The 17,432-nt window shown below is 42.8% G+C and overlaps 2 protein-coding genes across 5 annotated transcripts; one reads left to right on the top strand and one right to left on the bottom strand.

The window, feature by feature from the left end:
• Window positions 1-364: 364 nt before the first annotated feature.
• ppp1r12c (protein phosphatase 1, regulatory subunit 12C) lies at window positions 365-12,488 on the bottom strand. Of its 2 annotated transcripts, none has more exons than XM_035638619.1 (20): window positions 12,133-12,488; window positions 11,074-11,248; window positions 10,848-10,978; window positions 10,329-10,447; window positions 9,026-9,185; window positions 8,694-8,838; window positions 8,391-8,465; window positions 8,208-8,287; window positions 7,815-7,927; window positions 7,649-7,716; window positions 6,927-7,051; window positions 6,690-6,777; window positions 5,728-5,845; window positions 4,723-4,838; window positions 4,070-4,122; window positions 3,867-3,906; window positions 3,566-3,679; window positions 3,197-3,247; window positions 2,727-2,777; window positions 365-1,586 (listed from the first exon to the last, which is right to left on the bottom strand). In XM_035638619.1, exons 1-20 carry the CDS (start codon window positions 12,339-12,341, stop codon window positions 1,500-1,502), a joined length of 2,118 nt encoding a protein of 705 aa, XP_035494512.1. In that variant the 5' UTR covers window positions 12,342-12,488; the 3' UTR covers window positions 365-1,499. The 2 variants fall into 2 exon arrangements, with proteins under 2 accessions (XP_035494512.1, XP_035494513.1); XM_035638620.1 differs by having other exon boundaries at window positions 3,575-3,679.
• LOC118313268 (nicotinate-nucleotide pyrophosphorylase [carboxylating]) lies at window positions 8,253-17,418 on the top strand. 3 transcript variants are annotated; one of them, XM_035638642.2, is made up of 6 exons: window positions 12,514-12,650; window positions 13,845-13,980; window positions 14,590-14,843; window positions 15,440-15,750; window positions 16,313-16,444; window positions 16,557-17,418. In XM_035638642.2, exons 3-6 carry the CDS (start codon window positions 14,591-14,593, stop codon window positions 16,749-16,751), a joined length of 891 nt encoding a protein of 296 aa, XP_035494535.2. In that variant the 5' UTR covers window positions 12,514-12,650; window positions 13,845-13,980; window position 14,590; the 3' UTR covers window positions 16,752-17,418. The 3 variants fall into 3 exon arrangements, with proteins under 3 accessions (XP_035494534.2, XP_035494533.2, XP_035494535.2); XM_035638641.2 differs by lacking the exons at window positions 12,514-12,650; window positions 13,845-13,980 and adding an exon at window positions 8,253-8,349; XM_035638640.2 differs by lacking the exon at window positions 13,845-13,980 and having other exon boundaries at window positions 12,511-12,650.
• Window positions 17,419-17,432: the final 14 nt, after the last annotated feature.

The raw sequence follows: 17,432 nt of genomic DNA, 5'->3' as shown, positions 1-17,432 counted from the left end.
TTATGCTTTTTTTTTAAACAGTTGACCATGGTAGTTTGCCCACATTTTACATTTAAACATAAATGTACTTGTCATTGCTCAAACAGATCATGGAATTTCGGCTCTGTAGACAATCTCAAATTTATTTTTGGCATTCAGCCAAAATACAGTGACAAATCTGCATTAAATATTAGTATTATATAGTAAATATTGAAAAAAATATAAGCTGGGCTGCAGTGTCAAGAGTCTCTATATTTCCCATCTCAACACACACTTGAATTGACGGAGTTATGTTGTATCAACTCATAAAGACACTTTGGTTACGAGAAAAGGTCAAAGATAACTTTTGAAAAGGAAATGGACAAGAAACAAAACAGAGCCTTGATCATTTTTTGCCCAAACTGTTTTATACTTAACGATGTACGTTTACCAAAGCAAAATAGAAATATTACTTACAAATGCATATCGAAAGGCACAGCATCAAAATACAATTTGACATGCAAATGTGTTTGTTTTTTTATTTAAAACCGGGGTAAACATTCAAAGGTTGACCCATCTGGCCTGTCTGTTCGACAATAACAGCCGTCCGTCACAGGGCAAATACTTAACTTAGGGTCGTCGCTTTTTCAGAAGCATCCACTCAAAAATGCCAAAAGTGAAATTACTACCAACGTACAGTACAAAGAACAGAGCGTGCGTTCCCCACAACGTCTTGAAAGGTGCGACGTCTGTAACAAGCGGTTTCTGCGAGAATGCCCATGTACACGAGCTGCGTCCGACATCTACGGCTAGCACCCGAAACTCTCTCCGTCCTTTGTACGACGTCGCCTCTACGTCACTGTCAGGACAGATGGCCCCTGTACATAAATATACATCTTAAATATACATTCAGAGGAGCAGGGGGAGGAATGAGCATGCAAATTTTGGTCCACCTTTACAGCAGTCAGCTAGAACAGAGCATCGACCCAGGACTCCTCCTGAGGAACGTCACTGACCATATGGAGTCTTCCCCAAAAGGAAACACAAAACTGGGGCTGGGTTTTTGGCACATGAAAGTTGTTTTTGTTTGTCTTTTTTCCGCCCAAAAAAATAACTACATGACTGGCATTCATTAATCTATCTAACACATTACTCTGAACTCACACTGTGCATGGCTTTAAGTCTCTTAATACAGATTTTATACAAAGTGTCGCTGAAGCAAAGCACATAAAATATTCCAGTTTAAAAAAATACAACAATAAAAACGCAATATAAAAGCTGATGTGAACAGGGATGCCCCGCCAGTCCACAGGAGGTGCAGTTCAGCTCGTCATACAGTAGATCTGCCAAATCATAAAGGCCCAAACACGAGCTAATGACCCTGAAATCTAAACGTTCTTCCGGTTAATGTTAAATGTGCTCTACGGGTGTTCGATATACTGCGTCTGTCTTCCTGGGCTCTGTCTTCTGAGTTGGATAAAAAATAAATCCTGTAATACTTTTCATCTCCATGTAGGGGTTTTTCTTCTTTTCTTTCAGGTTCATCTTGAGAGTTTGCTGATGACTCGAATGAGGGCGGCGTTCTCGTCCTTGAGCCTCTGGTTGTCTGCTCTGAGGTCCCCCAGAACCTACAGACACATCATCACACACAGGCGTTTTCAACACAGCGTTCTCTGCGACAGATCTTTAAACTATTGTACTAGATCAATACAGGAAAGCTGTCTGTCATTTTCTATCCATGGATGAGACGTTAACAGAGGGCAAGTCGCCATTGGGTTGGAATGGGAGCAGGATAAGTGATAGAAACATGGTAAAAGAGAAGGTGAAGAAGAGGTAAGAGGTTTCAGCTGTCAGATTTCTCACTTTCCTCTTCAGCCACAAAAACAATACAAAATGCACTTTTTATCATTTACACTCTTTTTGCTCTTCTGGTCGTCAATGGTGGATTAAAGTGAGCAGAGAGAAACATCTCCTCCCCCCTTCATCAGGCGAATGTGAAAACAGCCTCCGAGTGTCAAATTCTGCACAGTGAAGCTCAAACATCCAAGTAAAGTAACAAGGTGCAGCTGAGCAGAGGCTCATTTTACCTGACCAAATGTTATATTGTAGATGTGTTTGGGTCATGGCTCATAGACTCTATACTGTTTTTTTGTTTCCTTTAAAATTTTCTGTTTTTATTTTTTTTTTATGCTCAATTGAATTTGTGTCACGTTTGCTTATGTGGGATTCAGGAGGACTACAAGCATTTGGGATCAGAGCATCAAATGATTGCAGTCAAGTTAATTCAGAACTGTTGTGATTGCTACTGAAGTGAACATGAGAGTGAGCATGAGAGTGAGCATGAGAGTGAGCATGAGAGTGAGAAGGAGAGTGAGAAGGAGAGTGAACAGGAGAGTAGACATGAAAGTGAGCATGAGAGGGAGCATGACAGTGAGTATGGGAGTGAGCATGGGAGTGACCATGAGAGTGAACATGGGAGTGAGCATGACAGTGAGCATGAAAGTGAGCATGAGAGGGAGCATGACAGTGAGTATGGGAGTGAGCATGAGAGGGAGCATGACAGTGAGAAGGAGAGTGAACAGGAGAGTAGACATGAAAGTGAGCATGAGAGGGAGCATGACAGTGAGTATGAGAGTGAGTATGAGAGTGAGTATGAGAGTGAGTATGAGAGTGAGCATGGGAGTGAGCATGGGAGTGAGCATGGGAGTGAGCATGACAGTGAGCATGGGAGTGAGCATGAGAGTGAATTTGAGAGTGATCATGAGTACCTTCAGCTCGTCCTCCAGTTCCACTGCCTTCCTCTGGAGGGCCAACTTCTCCTGTGACCACAAGAGTGTGGAAACTGTGAGGCTGCATGAGCAAACATTTCGCCTGCTGTTCCTGAAGTTGAACTTTGTCTCATGTTTCTGAAACCTTACCTTCATCCTCTGCCCAACTTGTCGAGCTGATAAACATGCACTTTTATATCCTAATCATGCCATACAGTAAACATCAACCAGTACAGCTTTACATTTGCAAGTCACAACACAATAACTTTTTTGTTTGACTTTTGAAACAAAATCCACTTTCCTGTGGACTGTAAAATAGATGCTGTTTATATTTATCATCCTTTGAAATATTATTTCTGTAGGGTGGTGGAGGTGCAGGAAGCAACCCAATCACAAGTACAATGGCCTGACAGTACAGGAGGTCACTTCCTGGGAGACCAGACACAACGGGGGAAAAAAAGCAGACTTACAAATCTCTCGAGCTCCAGCAGGGCCGGTCTGTCTGTGCTGTTCTCTTGGCTCTGCCACAGGGAGACACAATGATCATTGACCATAATCATACAGGTGACTGCACTGATACACAAGTGCCACAGGCCATGACAACAGCAACATATAATGAATTAATAAATTAATTTCACAACTACACGTGTCCACACCCTCTAGAGGACATAACATCACATCACATAACCTTAACCTCCTTTTTTACCTTGACTTTTCTCCCCATAATGAGACTGTTAACATATTTAGGCACCTGTAACGTGACTAATACCTGGACCACGCTTGCACACGCACACACAGATACACACACGTGGTTTGAATCTTAAAGGTCAGAGGCAAACCTGCCGAACCTGTCGTAGTCTCTCCAGCTCCACTTTGTTTTGGCTGAGCAGCAGCTCCATCTCCTGCAGCTTGTCCTTCAGAGCCAGGTTTTCCTGCAGTACCTTTAAGTACAGCTGAAAGGAAACACAGCAGACATTCAATCAGACATTCAGAGCGCGACAACCTTGAGTGTCACACCGTGCAGTACTGTATGTCATTCCTGCCCTTATTTGTCTAGACCTCAGCTACGGTTCACTTTCAGCCCTCAGGTGTGTTTTTCATGAATGTGTGAGCTTTTCGGAAGAGACGGTCAGAACCTACCGTCCTGTAATCAGCTGAGAAGTCTTCCTGTTGACTCTCGCTGCAGAGACACAAGAGAGACTTTTAAAGCTCCGTTAGAGAATCGCCAACACCAGCACAGGGTTATACATTTATCAATGTACCCTTTTTATTTACCCTTTACCTGCATATGAAACCATATTTTTGTGAAACATGCAAATTCCTTCCTTAATGTTGAGACTCACTTGGAAGTGCTAATACTGTTTGCATCATCCAGATGACCATCCTCGTCTTCATTCTGAAAATACATTTAGGTCAACATTTTCAGTTACAGAGCACTTCACCTATAACGTCAATACTAACTTCTGAATTTCCCCTAAGGAGGATCAATAAAGGTACGTCTTATCTTAGTGTCTGATGAAATATTATTATGCATTATTTATACACGTTTCCTCAAACTCATCTGACATATTTGGCATCTTTAAATGTAGGATTTGATAGATGTCAAAATAAAGTTCACAAACTCAACACATGCCGTGTAGCCAAGCATTGAGTTTGTGAACTTTATTTTTGATACTTCAGGCAGCTCAGTGGGGCCCATTAGAACCTCAGTGGATTTTAGTTTTGCAAACGTTTTAGAAGAAACAAAAAAATCCTCATCATATCCAGTCAGCAAGACATTTAAAGTCATGTGCTCACTGAATGGTTTCATCATGAAAAAAGAGGAACTGGTTGTTCCGTCCTTTCACCAACTTTCAGTGCTCTGGTATTGTTGCAAAAATGAAAGAACCAATGACTTTTTTTGTCCCCAAAATGAAATCCTGGATGTTTATCCCCCCCCAAAAACTTGGCAGTGAATGCCCTGCCATGTTGGTGACAGCGTGAGATTGTTTCTTACCTCTCCTCCTGGCTGAACGATGCCAGTGGAGCGTCTCTCCTTCCTCCCTCTCCTCCGGTCCTTTACTGCCAGACGTCTCTCTCCCTCCTGCTCCGCCTGCCTCACCGGGTCTGTGTCTGGAACATATGGCGGTCGACAGAAGACACAACTGAGGTCTGAGGGGAATTTTGGTTTTCCACAAAAATCTAACTAACCATGACTTGTGTCACTATGGAGGTTCAAAGGAGAAGGAACATAGGACAAACACAGCTAGAACACAAAGGTGCCTGACAGTGAGGCTGGATTAATTGAACTAATTTATTCATGCGGTGGACTAGTTTTTAAATTTAACTTTGCACGATGCAGGAAGTCTTTGCTGCATATCACGGCATGTTGAGGCTTGAGAGCGACGAGCTCAGTTAACATTAACAAAGTGCTGCTCTCGTGATTATGAGTCGATGCTCCAGGTCAAACCGCGATGCTTACTGAGCTAACAGGTTGATTTATCTGAACATGATGTCAATCGAAGATATCTGATGGGGAAATGCTCATTTCTGCATTAAAATAAAAACAAGGGTGAAGTGTGGTAAGGTGTCAAAAACACTATCGAGAGGTCACAGAGATGAGTACTGTAGCTGCCCTGACAGCTAAGCCACACCTATTGCTCTACTGTGAAGCAGGAGCCCTTAGAGCCTATGCCAAAAAAAACCATTTCCTCTAAAGCACCGCGCCAAAAGTGTAATCCTATGTGGTAGTGTCATTTTCACAGTAAACAGATGGATATTTAAGGTTTTTTTTATGACATAATGGCACATATTAGCATTCTTTTTTTTTTTTTTACATTTTTGATAGTGGGGCATTAATGTGGTTACTAAGTAAGTGTGACAAAGACATGTACAGGTCAGACATTTGTCTAAAAGGATTCATCTGGTCTGTAAAACAACACAAGCAGGAAGTGAATGTTGAGATCTCTCACTCCTTGTTACTGTTATAGAATTTTACTCCACAGCCTCTCTTCCCCCTTACCCCTTTCATCAGGCGTGATGGTGACGATGGGACTGACGGGCTGGATGTTGCGAGGTGGTGGATCTGCAGCTTTCGCCACAGTCTTCTCTGCTTCTTTCAGGTCTGTTAGAGTCACACCCTGCCCACGGTGCAAAGAAAAAAACCACCCACACAGCTTATTCGATGCAATCAGAACTGCACAGTTGTTTTATCAAAAAAAGGAGACACAAACTTTCCATCGCGAATGAAGCGATGCAGTGCATCATTTGTACCTTGTTGGGTGTGCAGCGTGATGCAGAGTTACACTACAGTCCCGGTATAATCATTCCTTAGTATATAGTTCACTAAGCTGCTGTTTGGCCGTCTCTCTGCATCATTACACAGTGATGTGTTGAATTAACCACAGCATTTACAGACGAGAGATTGTAACACATGCTAGGTCAATAAAAGGCAGCAAAAATTATGTTTGGTTTTCTGCACACTTTAGCTTCTGATACCCAAAATGTGTGTGGAAATGCTGTGACACCTTAATGGTGTGAAGAAACATGAATATAACAGTGACCAAATGACTCCAGCTCCTAGAAAGACAGGAAACTGATTTAAATCTGAATGATGATTCAAGATGGATTAAGGGGGATTTGTATATCTATGTTTATACGTGAGAAGAACCCCCGATGACATAATACCACCACAACTTGATGCCTAACCTCTGCCCTTATCCTCAGTGGTGTGGACTGGTCAAACTGTCCTCCCATTTCTTTTCCCCAGGGAGATACTCTTGGATTTAAATGATGACTTTCTTGTTGTAACTGCTGCAATTGCTGCTCTATTTTTTTTTCCTGTTCTTCCTTTTATTTTTCTTCACCACAGTAATAAAAGTGAACCAATTAGAGTATGGATAAAGTACTGGACCAACAAGGAGCATCCATAAAGGTTCTAGTGGTGATGGAATCCAAACAATACCCATCACCTGTAAGTCTTACCTGTGTGGAGCGGCGGGACTGGCGCATCAGTCGAGAGCGAGCTTTCCTCTGAGATTCAGACTCTTCGTCTCTTACTGGAGCCTGGAACCTAAACTCACAAACATTCACAAAGTATATATTACATTACAAGTATTATCTACATTTTAACTCTTTTTTTTATGCATCATGCAGTTGTATGAACTACAGAAAGAAAATAAACATAAAATCTGTTTGAGGAGAGGGGTTCTTGCTTCTTACTTGCGTCTGTCAGCGTTGGGGGTGTTGGGACTCTCAGGGTCCCTCGTCTGAGGAGTGGGCTGGACTCTAGCAGTGCGGTTCGCCTTGTCCTGCTCCTTCTCCTCCTCGTCTTTCTCCTCCAGCGTCTGAACCACAGAAGAGAGGAGAGGGGAAAAAAACACCAGCAGCTTCACTTTAATCAGTTGTCACCAACTAAAATCTGGAATTATCTTTCTTTTTTGTTGACATGCTTTAAAAAAAACTTTGAAAACACATCTGACGTTTCAAAGCTTCTTCTCAAACTCTCAGAGCAAATCAACTGTTTTGAGAAAGTATAATGATAGAAGAACAGTAATTTCCCCACTGGGATTTTTCATATACAGTATATTATCACTGTTGGATTTGAAATTGTACATACATTAGATACAGTACACTCTGGCTTTTCTCTCCTCATTTCCTGTTTTTGATTAAATTACTCTTCATCATTGTCACCGTATGTACGATTATCAAATTTTTTTTAGTTCTACAGTTAGCTGTACAGTGTCATGCTGAGAAGATATTGTGACAAAAGCACATTGTGCAAGTATAAATGTGTTTTTTGAATTAACATTGTTGTTTTTTTTTATCATCTGGTCATTTACATGTAGCTTTTCCACATCACACTTCATATTCTATTGTTACACCACTTGACTGAGAGGGAACACGGTTGTGTAAGACACCAGCCTGTGCCCAGTGAGTATTACCTTATCAGCAGGGCTGACTGTAGATGTGGCCACACTCTCCGTGTCTGGACTAGACACAGTTGAGCTTTCTGGGAAAAGAGAACCAGAATATTTTGGCGTCAGCACAATTTTTCGTCTTCACAGAAAAGTTGTAGTACTCATGGTCAAATTGTCAACACAGTTTTACCGGGGCTGCTCTCTTTCTCCTCGCTCAGCTCCAGGTCTCCAGAGACGCCCCTCTCTTTTGACTGGTCCTGCACGTTCATCTTGTCTTTACTGCTCATCCTGCACACTGAGCTCCTGGAAGCATTCAAAAGGATAGATGTGAACCTCAAAAGGTAACAATACCCAAGGACATTTTGTGCAGAGAGACAAGGCACCTTACATCTTTCATTTAGTTTTTTTTGGTTATCATTAGCATCTGTTAAAATCTGTAATCAATTTGGGTCAAATATAGAGGTGCCACTGGGAGTAAGGCATGCTCCAATGGACATTTACATTTTATCAATTTTAATTTAGGCTAAATACCCAATATTTTCAAATGAATATAAATCAGGATAAGTCACAGAGAGATACTAACCTTCGCCGTCTGTTTTGTGCGTTTGCAGCAGTGGGGCCTGGTTGGTTTTGCCGGTCCAGTATGGACTGTTCATTACGCCACTGAGAAAGGAGGGGACACACGAGTCAGTGATCAAGACAACCAGTCTTCTAAATTACATGAAGTAAGTGCGTACGATGCCGGTGAAGATAAACACTTTCTCACATTGGCTTGTTTCTGTGATAGCTCCTCCAGCAGCTCCTCAACACTTTCATCCGCAACATCAAATGGCGTCTGGCCCTGCAGGGTTCGTTTCATATTAAGAGTAAGCAACATGTCAAAAATCAAGCATGGAATGAAAAACAGAATGGGATAACGTGTGTTGTTAGATATACAGCATTAAGTTCCCATGTAAAATACTATATTCTGTCTGTCATGATACATGTTCTTCCTGTAAATGAAAGAACAAGCTGAACATAGACGACACCTACGTGATATAATAGTTTTCATATATTTTTTGGGCCTCACCGCGTTGCTGCGGGATTCCATATTGCACAGTTGTTCAGCCAGAATGTAACAGGCCTCCCCCTGACCCCAGTGTGCTGCGGCATGGAGAGGTGTCCAGCCGTCAAAGTCCATAGCGGACACATCCAGCCCACACTGACACAGTATCCTGGACAACACAAGGAGCAGGTGTCAAAATCAGAGCAGGAAAAACTGTACGAGACAATTACAAACCAAAATATACCGTGGATAGAACAACAGGAGCCCAGTCCACTGACAGAACTTTGTCTTCTGGTTTTTCAATTCTAGACAAAGAAAAGTTCTAGGCATAGATCCATTAAAAAACAAATATTTACTTGAGGGCCTCCAGGTAGCCTTTGGCTGCAGCCACATGCAGCGGGGTGGCCCCAGTCTTGGGGTGTCGCACATCGGGAGGTGGGCCCTCAGTTAGCCATGTCCGGGCGTCTCTCATGATTTGTTCCTCCTCCAGCCGCTTAGCTGCCTCCAAGTCCACACCTGGACACAAACAGGAAATGTCAAATACATGCAACCGGTGTTTTATCCATGCCCACAGTATGAGACATACACATTCAAGGTGCATTCCATTAAGATATAATAATGCCTCCTCTTAGTAGTATGTAAAGTCTGGACTTCTCCCTCAAAGGGGCAGTAACGATTTTAGAGAAGCTTGTCTCTCTCTTTGTTATTCTGACTGGGCCGCGAGCCCTCAGGTGTGGGGAGACCGACACGCTAACCACAAGTCCAAAACCCCTGAGTCGGAGCAACGGTCACTAGCAGGTCTCTTAAGGTGGTGGCGAGTTATGTTTACATACTGCACACAGTGTTGTGTGGTGCACACCATTTTTTTGGTGTTTCAATTTACAGAGCCAGGGCTGAGTAGAAAACCCAGATTTCTTTTCGACTCAGAACTGACAGTTAGTGGACCGGGAGGAAATATTAGCTGTTTTTTTTCAAAAAGTGTATTGGATTAAAATACTTACTGCTTTTTAAGCTCTTTTTTCCATCCTTTACACAACTAACTCTACAAGTTTAAGCACTAGTTCAGAACTATGAACGCTTTGCAGGAGAGCATGTCCAAAAACATGCACTTTTATCCCCATTTAGCAAAGCTTAAAACCTTCCCAACGTTATCAGACAACACGTCATACCAACTAGTTTGTTTCATGCATTATTACTCTGCATGAAACCCTTTGTCCTCTAGACCCTAAGGCCCACCATCATCAAGAATATCTCAAACACAACTGGATGTCACTGATTGAAATCATTATCAAAATAATTATCAAGAATATTTTCTAATATCTGTACACACCATAAAATGGCAAAACCCAGCAAAATTAAACAAAACAATCAAACTGATTTTCAAAGCACTAAACTGTGCTTGTATCTCCAGACGTTTTGGCTGCCACTTTTCCAAACCGTGTCCAACACTGCTAATACAACCACGAAGAGGCCCATCGGGGTCTTTAGATGTAGCTCAACAAACATATCAAAAAAACCACTGTTAAACCGAAAGAACTTGTGCTGCAAAGAAATGCATGAACACTTTCCCCGCCCAGATGAAGAACAAATTAATGATGAAACAACCTTAAAAAAGGGGGGGGGGGGGGGGGGGGGTGGTTGTCAGTGAACACCACTCACCCTGTCTCAGAGTGTAGCCCTGAAGAAGAGAATCGGTGGTCTCCTCCAAAGCGATGTCCAGAGGAACGTCACCATCACAGTTCACTGCAGAGAGAGATGCGCCCTGCTGCAAAAGGAATCTGGCAAAAAACAAACATGGACAGAGAGAATTGATTTAAATGTCAACTGAAACAATTAAAAAGTCTAGAGAGAAAGACAACACACTCCAAACGGAGAACACCTAATCCTATCAAATTATTTGTGTTTGAGGTGCCGAAACACTATAATGGGATTATTCATTCATCATTAATCTTCTGTAGAGAGAAGGTGCATCGTTTCTTAAATCTTAAGTGTTTGTGTGCCAGTCCGGCCCACACGCTTTAGCCGACTTGCTGCGCAACAATGTTAGTATTGTTGAATGCAGAAATACTCTGGCACCCACGCTGCACTCTGACGTCCACACACTGGCAAAGAGCGTTGTATTGCACAGCTGTTACGCTGCAGTATTCTGTTAAATGTAGAGACGTATATACTACGCACTCTGCAATGTCAGAATAGCCGCAGGAGGCGGCGACATGCAGCGGTGTCCATCCCTCGCTGTCAACCTGGTTCACGTTGGCACCGCGCTCCAAAAGGAAGGTCACGATCTCCATGCTGCCATCTATGCAGGCCTGCGGACAAGACGGGGAAACAAAGTGAAGCAACTGTATAGGTTTCTTGTTCCTCAACGTAACTTTGTTGAAACCTCAAGAGGGGAATCCCTCACCTGGTGTAGAGCTGTGATTCCATCAGCGTTAGAGCAGTTGATGATTTCTACCACATCTTCCCTGTCCGTCGTTTTGGTGTCTTCCGCCTCCATCAGCATCACCTGGGCCTCCTCCGTGTCCCCACTGGCACAAGCAGCCAGGAACTCTGCGGCCCTGTCGAACCTCACGCTTTTCCTACAGACAGAGGACACGGCCAGCTGGATTACTTGGCTGTTTAGCTGTTGTGACAAACATGAATTGTAACACAGGGAATTTGGAAAGAGGGCTTACGACACGGTGCGGGAATCTAGGAGGAAAAAAGTGAGAGCCACATTGTATAGTTTTATTATTTGAAACAAATCCCGTAAGAAGATGAAAACCTTGGTCTCTTTGTGGGACTTGTAGACAACAAGAAAGATATAGAATAACTCAAACCTTTAACTTGCTGATGCCAGTGATTTTTAGTTGTTGTTGTTGTTGTCCCACAAAAGTGCCCGTGAGTGTCTTTGAGGTGTGTTAGTGAGTGTCTACTTATGATCCCTCTTTGTTGATACCATCATAAATGGTGATTTTTTTTTCTCCATCAGATATATTAATATTGTTGCAGCCACACTGCTGTAGTACTAGGCAGCCATAGCCCCAACACCAATTACCAGAGGACTACAGTTAAGGTTTTAAAGAGATGGCCACCGTCACTACATCTATTGCAAACGATCACTTCAATTCAAATATAATGCCAGTCGCAAATTCACGGTACAGTGGTACGAGTAAACCCTGACCAAGACCAGGCAAGACATTTAGCTAGCTGGCTAGCTAGGACAAACACTACAACAGACACGACCACTGACAGGTTTCAACAATAACTGGACAGTGTGAGCTTCATTGAACGTGTAACACTGTTCAATAGCTGGAGGGTTAGTGTGTTGTACTCTGAAGTGTTTCTGCTATTTTGTCCAGCCCCTTGTCCAAACCCACGCACAACATTCCTCCTTTAGCATATCTTGAGATGTTAATGCTAAGCTAACTCGCTGTTTATTGGCCCTCAATATTAAACTGCTAGACAGGAGACGTTTCCTCACCGTCGTTTGAGGAGGGGGCTGACTTCATCCGTGCCCACAGACACTGGCTGCTCCCGTGGGGGGTCGCTCAGCTCGGCCTCCGGCTCCCCAGCACCGTCCTCGGCATCGCCCCGCCACCTCCGCCTGGGCACGGCCGACGCTTTGTCGGTGCAGGAGCCGGCCCAGCGCTTCAGCTGCTCCCGCCGCTTGGTCCTCGCAGAGTCCCCCATTTAGTTATCCGAGGAGGACTGTGTTTTTAAAAATAAAACATAAACTGGCAGGGGAAGACACACCCTCCATGTGTATACTTTCACTTCCTGGTTCTTGCTCTGGATGTGGAGGAAGCCTCTGCTCGCGTCCGTTGGGCGTCGGGAGCGCGCCGAGCTGGCGCAGACTGAGTGACGTCACCGCTGCTGTTTTGTAGTTGACCCCTGACGGGAAATGCTGAAATAGCTCCATGCCTGGGCTCTGTGTGCACTTCCTGTCATTGTGCTTCTTCACTGACTATAGTCAGATTCAGGTTTACAGAAAATGTACAAGTAAGGCAAAAGTATCTTTCAGCAGTTGCATTACTGTCCTGACCTTTTATTGAGGCACTCTTTACAATCGGTTAAGGGTCTTCAATTGTAAACAGTGGTTTTATTATAGATCAATGATTCTAATTATCAGAAAAAATTGTATACAAACTTTTGCATTGCAAGGTAGGGGAAAAGGCTGGTAACGCCTTGTTCAAAGGTCACTGGTGGTTTCCCATTTGAAGTCTGCAGTTGTAAAAACGTTAATAAGTCATTTAAAAGGTTGCAGGTTTCTCAACTATTTTGTTGCTTTTTGCTTGTTTTTGTGATTGTGTTCTGTTGTTGTCCTTGTGTCTAGTTTTTAGTTGTTACCTTGTTATCCCTGTTTGTTTATCTCAAGTTTGACATTTCCTGCTTTATTTTTGAAGCCGTGTTCCTCGTGTCTCTGCACTTCCTGTTCCCCTGTGTGTTTGGTGTCTTTACTTTGCCTGTGTCTCCTGCCCCTGTGATTGTCTGCACTTGTTCCTAATGTGTCTATGTTTCTCACCTGTGCTCAATTTGCCCCGCCCACCTTGTGTCTATTTAGTTTCTGTGCTTCCCTTTGTCTGTGATTTCACCCCCCAGCCTGTTGCTGTGTTTTTGGCTCCTGTGTTTGCTACCTGTTCTGTCTGAGATTACCTGTTTCCGTCCCCACACTCGTGGACAACTTTAGTTGTTTTTTTGTTTTATTTAGACACAGTTAGTCTGTTTTTGTTTTCGTTCTACTGCCCTTCTGCATTCAGGTCCAGTTCCTGCAACACCATAACAGTAATACATGACCACAGGTTTGTGATAATGCATTGAGCCTGCAGTTGTGAGAGCTAATAAGCTTTTGCAGTTCAGATGCGCTGTAGCTTTTTTTTCAAGAAGGTCAGAGGTCAAATGGCCCATTGGAGGGAGTTTTCACAACCTGGCAACACAAATGTTACTTGGAAGTGATTTATTAAGCAATAAAAACTCCTTAGTTAGGTTCACACTATAAACCCTTTTATAAATGGTGCTGAATTCATACAGGATTATTAATGGATCTGACTATCTGATGTAAAGTTTTAAGAGCTTGTATGTGCACGTTTGTCATGTCTGTTTTTCCTTAGTAACGTTCAATTACAACCTTCTTTTTTTAACATTGGTTAACATTTTAACATGGTTATTTTTTTCCTATTTGTACATTGACCTCAGTGGCCTGTCAATAAGCCTCGTAAACATTCCAACATGGACACAGGGGCAAATTCCACATCACATTCTTCCTGTGGCTCCGTGTGCACAATGCTACAAGTTGGTTAGGGGGTCTTTAGTCCTGGACCGATAGAGAAAGGTAAGCCATGGGACAAAGTAAATCTGTAATTTGTATTTATTAGTGCTGGTCCAATCTTTGACTCATTTTCCTAGCATGACATAAATTGCTCTGGTTGTAATTGGTCCACCCAATTGTTGCATTTGCAGGTCTTGACAGGAGGAACTACCAAAGTGAAGCATATACAGAACAGATGCATGACAAGTGACATGTTAGATGGCTGTCTAAAATATCACTTGTCCCACTGTTATTCAGTTTAGATGAAATGTGGTGACCCAAACCCTTCAAAGGGCCCTTCTGTGCTATACGGAGGTGCTTTCGTTTATTAGGCTTCACTCATTGATTCATGTCTTAACCTTTAATTTGTATAATTGATTAACGGATAAACTGATTATCTGAGAGCAGTCTACTGTATGTTTAATCACGTCAAGTCTGTCACAGTATAAAATCTGCCTTGGTGATCATTCTCTTAAACTTAAAATTTGACATCTGCAAGCTCATGGCCTGGTATTTTTTGAGTAAAAGTGACAAGAGAGCACCTTGAAAGTCAGATAGCGTCATTGTCCGTTTTCAGTCTGAACTCTTGCGTCAACCTGGGAAAAATATTTTCTTCGTGCTCTCCTGTTTCAGAATGTCTCCCCTCCAACACACAGCAGCGCATTCGATCCCACCTCACACTTTGACCCGGCTCGCAAGAGAGTGGCTGGCAGAGGACACACCAAACTTTGATCCTGCAGGGGTGTGCGTGGGGTCACAGGAAGTGGAGGCGAAGCTGCTGTGCAAGACACCGCACAGCATCCTGGCGGGGAGCCCCTTCTTCACAGCTGTGTTCACTGAGGTCGGCTGCACTGTGGACTGGATTTACCAGGAGGGAGCTGAGATTGGTAAGAACTGCACTATATATATATATATGTGTCTATAAGTAGTTCAAATAAATACCTGAAATTACCACCCGCCACAGCCTGAGGGAAGATGAGCAGTGTCTTCTACAGTCTGAGGGTTTGCCGGTTGGAATCTGATCAGGCAGCAGACGGCAGATAGAAGCCACACTGCCACTACAGCGCTAACACAAAATCAGCTCACGCATGTAGTACAGTATCCTGAGGACATAAGTATAGTTCAGGAGCCTGTCAAGATATTATATTCAAAAGGCAAATAATCTGTAATCCTCCTTAAAATTTAGACCAAATTAAATTACAACCTTCAATATATTGTTAAATGTTAGAAGTGCAACCGATATCTCAGAAAACAAGTCATTAATGTGTTTTACAGCTGAGGGCAAACTACAGTGTTTTGTCATCTGCAACTGGTCGGGTCACTTTTCAACTGAATTATGGTCGAGATTCAAAAAGGCACTATTTAGAGATGATTCAATGGAAACACCTATCTCTGATTACATCACTCTCAAAAACGTGCCAGAGATCATGCAGGTCATCATTGGACCTCAGTCCTCCCCATGTTTTCCATTCAACCTCCACAGGTCCAGATGCTGTCACGTTGACTGCTTTGGTGAGAGGCCCAGCAAGGTGTCTCCTCCTCGGGGAGAGGCCGGCTCTCAACTGCCTGGCCCGGGCCTCTGGGATCGCCGCTCGCTGTTCTCAGCTCAAGGCTATGGCAACAGCGGGAGGATGGCACGGAGAAGTGGCTGGCACACGCAAGACCACCCCGGGCTTCCGTCTGGCTGAGAAGTACGCCATGCTGGTTGGCGGCGTGTCCATGCACAGACAGGACCTGAGCGGAATGGTGATGCTGAAGGACAACCATGTCTGGGCGTCAGGGAGTATCACAGAGGTGCGCAGTGGTACTGGTGATGATCCAGTTAAAATGAAAATGTCAGTTCTCTAGTTCATTTAAAAAAAATACAAGACTAAAGCGACAAAGGAGTTGTCTTCACTAACAGTGTTAGATGTTTGTTACTGTAAATATAGAATTGTTTACTATAAATACAGAAGTAACAAAGGCCAAAATAATTCACTTAATAGTGAAATGGTACGGAATAATGAAAACTTGCTAAATAAATGTTGAAATATCACAGTAAGTTTCATAGCCCCAGTTTTTAAAAAGTAGTGTTTCAGGGTCTATAAATTCAGATGAAAAATTTAAGTGTAACAGGCATATTTGAAATTTGGTGCTCAAATGTGCATTTAAAATCTGACACCACTGAAATATTTTTCTTTGAAAACTATCAAAACATATGTGATTTAAATAACCCCTCTAAAAGAAATTGTAGAATATAAAAAACTAGATTTGAAATACTTATGGTGTACTGTATAAAAAAAATAGTCTACTCGCTCTGAAGTTAGCAATAAATTTTAACAACACATAAAAAAACAATACTCTGTTTGTTGTCCAGGCTGTGAGATCTGCCCGGTCAGTTTGCGCTTTCAGCAGTAAGATTGAGGTGGAGTGCCGCTCTGCAGAGGAGGGCAGAGAGGCTGCTGGAGCAGGAGCAGACATTGTTATGCTGGACAACTTTCAACCTCAGGTATAATGAATGTGAACAGAGTCATTTCTCCTTTTCATTGCTTGGTTGCGACTTGGCTCTACTTGATATGAATAATACACCGGCTCTCCCCCACCCTGTCTCTGACCTACAGGAGCTCCATGTTGCGGCTTGTTCCCTGAAGGTGGAGTTCCCGACTCTACTAATAGAAGCCAGTGGAGGAATTACACCAGAGAACTTAGCGTTGTATTTCTCCCCACATGTGGACGTCATCTCTCTGGGCTGCATAACACAGGGCTGTCCAGTTGTGGACTTTTCTCTCAAGATTCAAAAGCCTGACGCTCAGTAAAAGCCTCTGCACCTCAAACAGGACTTACCCAGTCCCCATGCTGAACGAATGAGAAACTGTTGTGAGATTTTGTTCTGATGAGTATAAGAGGGGATTTTAGTTTGTTGATTTATTTTGTAGTGAGTGATCTATAGTTGCAAAAGATTAAGAAATAATCAACATCCTTCTCATTGTGTCACCAGTCATTTGATGAGGATCAAAAGAGAACAGAAACTAGACCAGACGTGATCTTCTGCCAGCGCCATGCGGACAATATCATGTAGTTAAAAAAAAAACAAAATATGCAACAATGAAAAACATTCACAAGCTCAAACTGGCCAAGTGATTCCAGAGACTTAGAGAATAAAGAGAAAATTCAGATTTAGCCAACCTATGATATGCCCCAGTACATACTGTAGGTTTGCTTCACCCAAACACTTCAACAAGTGGTGTCAAGCCATGCAGATAGTTTTGTTACATTTTTCTTATTTACAGTCCACCCTAACATAATTACTGCTTATGCCTTTGTACCTTTATTCAAGTAAAATTCTGAATGCAGGAGTTTCGTATGTAATGGAGTAGACTACAACATGTCAGATAACTGCATTGAGCAATAAGTGCAACATTTCCCTGTAGTGAACTGTAGTGGAGTAGAATGTGGTGTGAAAAGTAAAGATTCAAGAAAGTAGAGTGCTTGTGTAA

This window comes from Scophthalmus maximus, chromosome 8, assembly GCF_022379125.1.
Source record: "Scophthalmus maximus strain ysfricsl-2021 chromosome 8, ASM2237912v1, whole genome shotgun sequence".
In the NCBI taxonomy this organism is placed as follows: domain Eukaryota; kingdom Metazoa; phylum Chordata; class Actinopteri; order Pleuronectiformes; family Scophthalmidae; genus Scophthalmus; species Scophthalmus maximus.
The sequence above is the reverse complement of the archived record's forward strand: the minus strand, read 5'-3'. Positions and strand labels throughout refer to the sequence as shown.

Bases quoted from the DNA above. Each gene is read 5' to 3' on its own strand.
- ppp1r12c (XM_035638619.1), bottom strand. From the start codon at position 12,341: ATGGGGGACTCTGCGAGGACCAAGCGGCGGGAGCAGCTGAAGCGCTGG. The intron at 4,123-4,722 runs GTAAGAAACAAT...ATGTATTTTCAG, and splicing joins TCGTTCAGCCAGGAGGAGAG to AATGAAGACGAGGATGGTCA. The intron at 2,778-3,196 runs GTAAGTCTGCTT...TTGTGGTCACAG, and splicing joins TGCTGGAGCTCGAGAGATTT to GAGAAGTTGGCCCTCCAGAG.
- LOC118313268 (XM_035638640.2), top strand. The intron at 15,751-16,312 runs GTGCGCAGTGGT...TTTGTTGTCCAG, and splicing joins CGTCAGGGAGTATCACAGAG to GCTGTGAGATCTGCCCGGTC. The intron at 16,445-16,556 runs GTATAATGAATG...TCTGACCTACAG, and splicing joins TGGACAACTTTCAACCTCAG to GAGCTCCATGTTGCGGCTTG.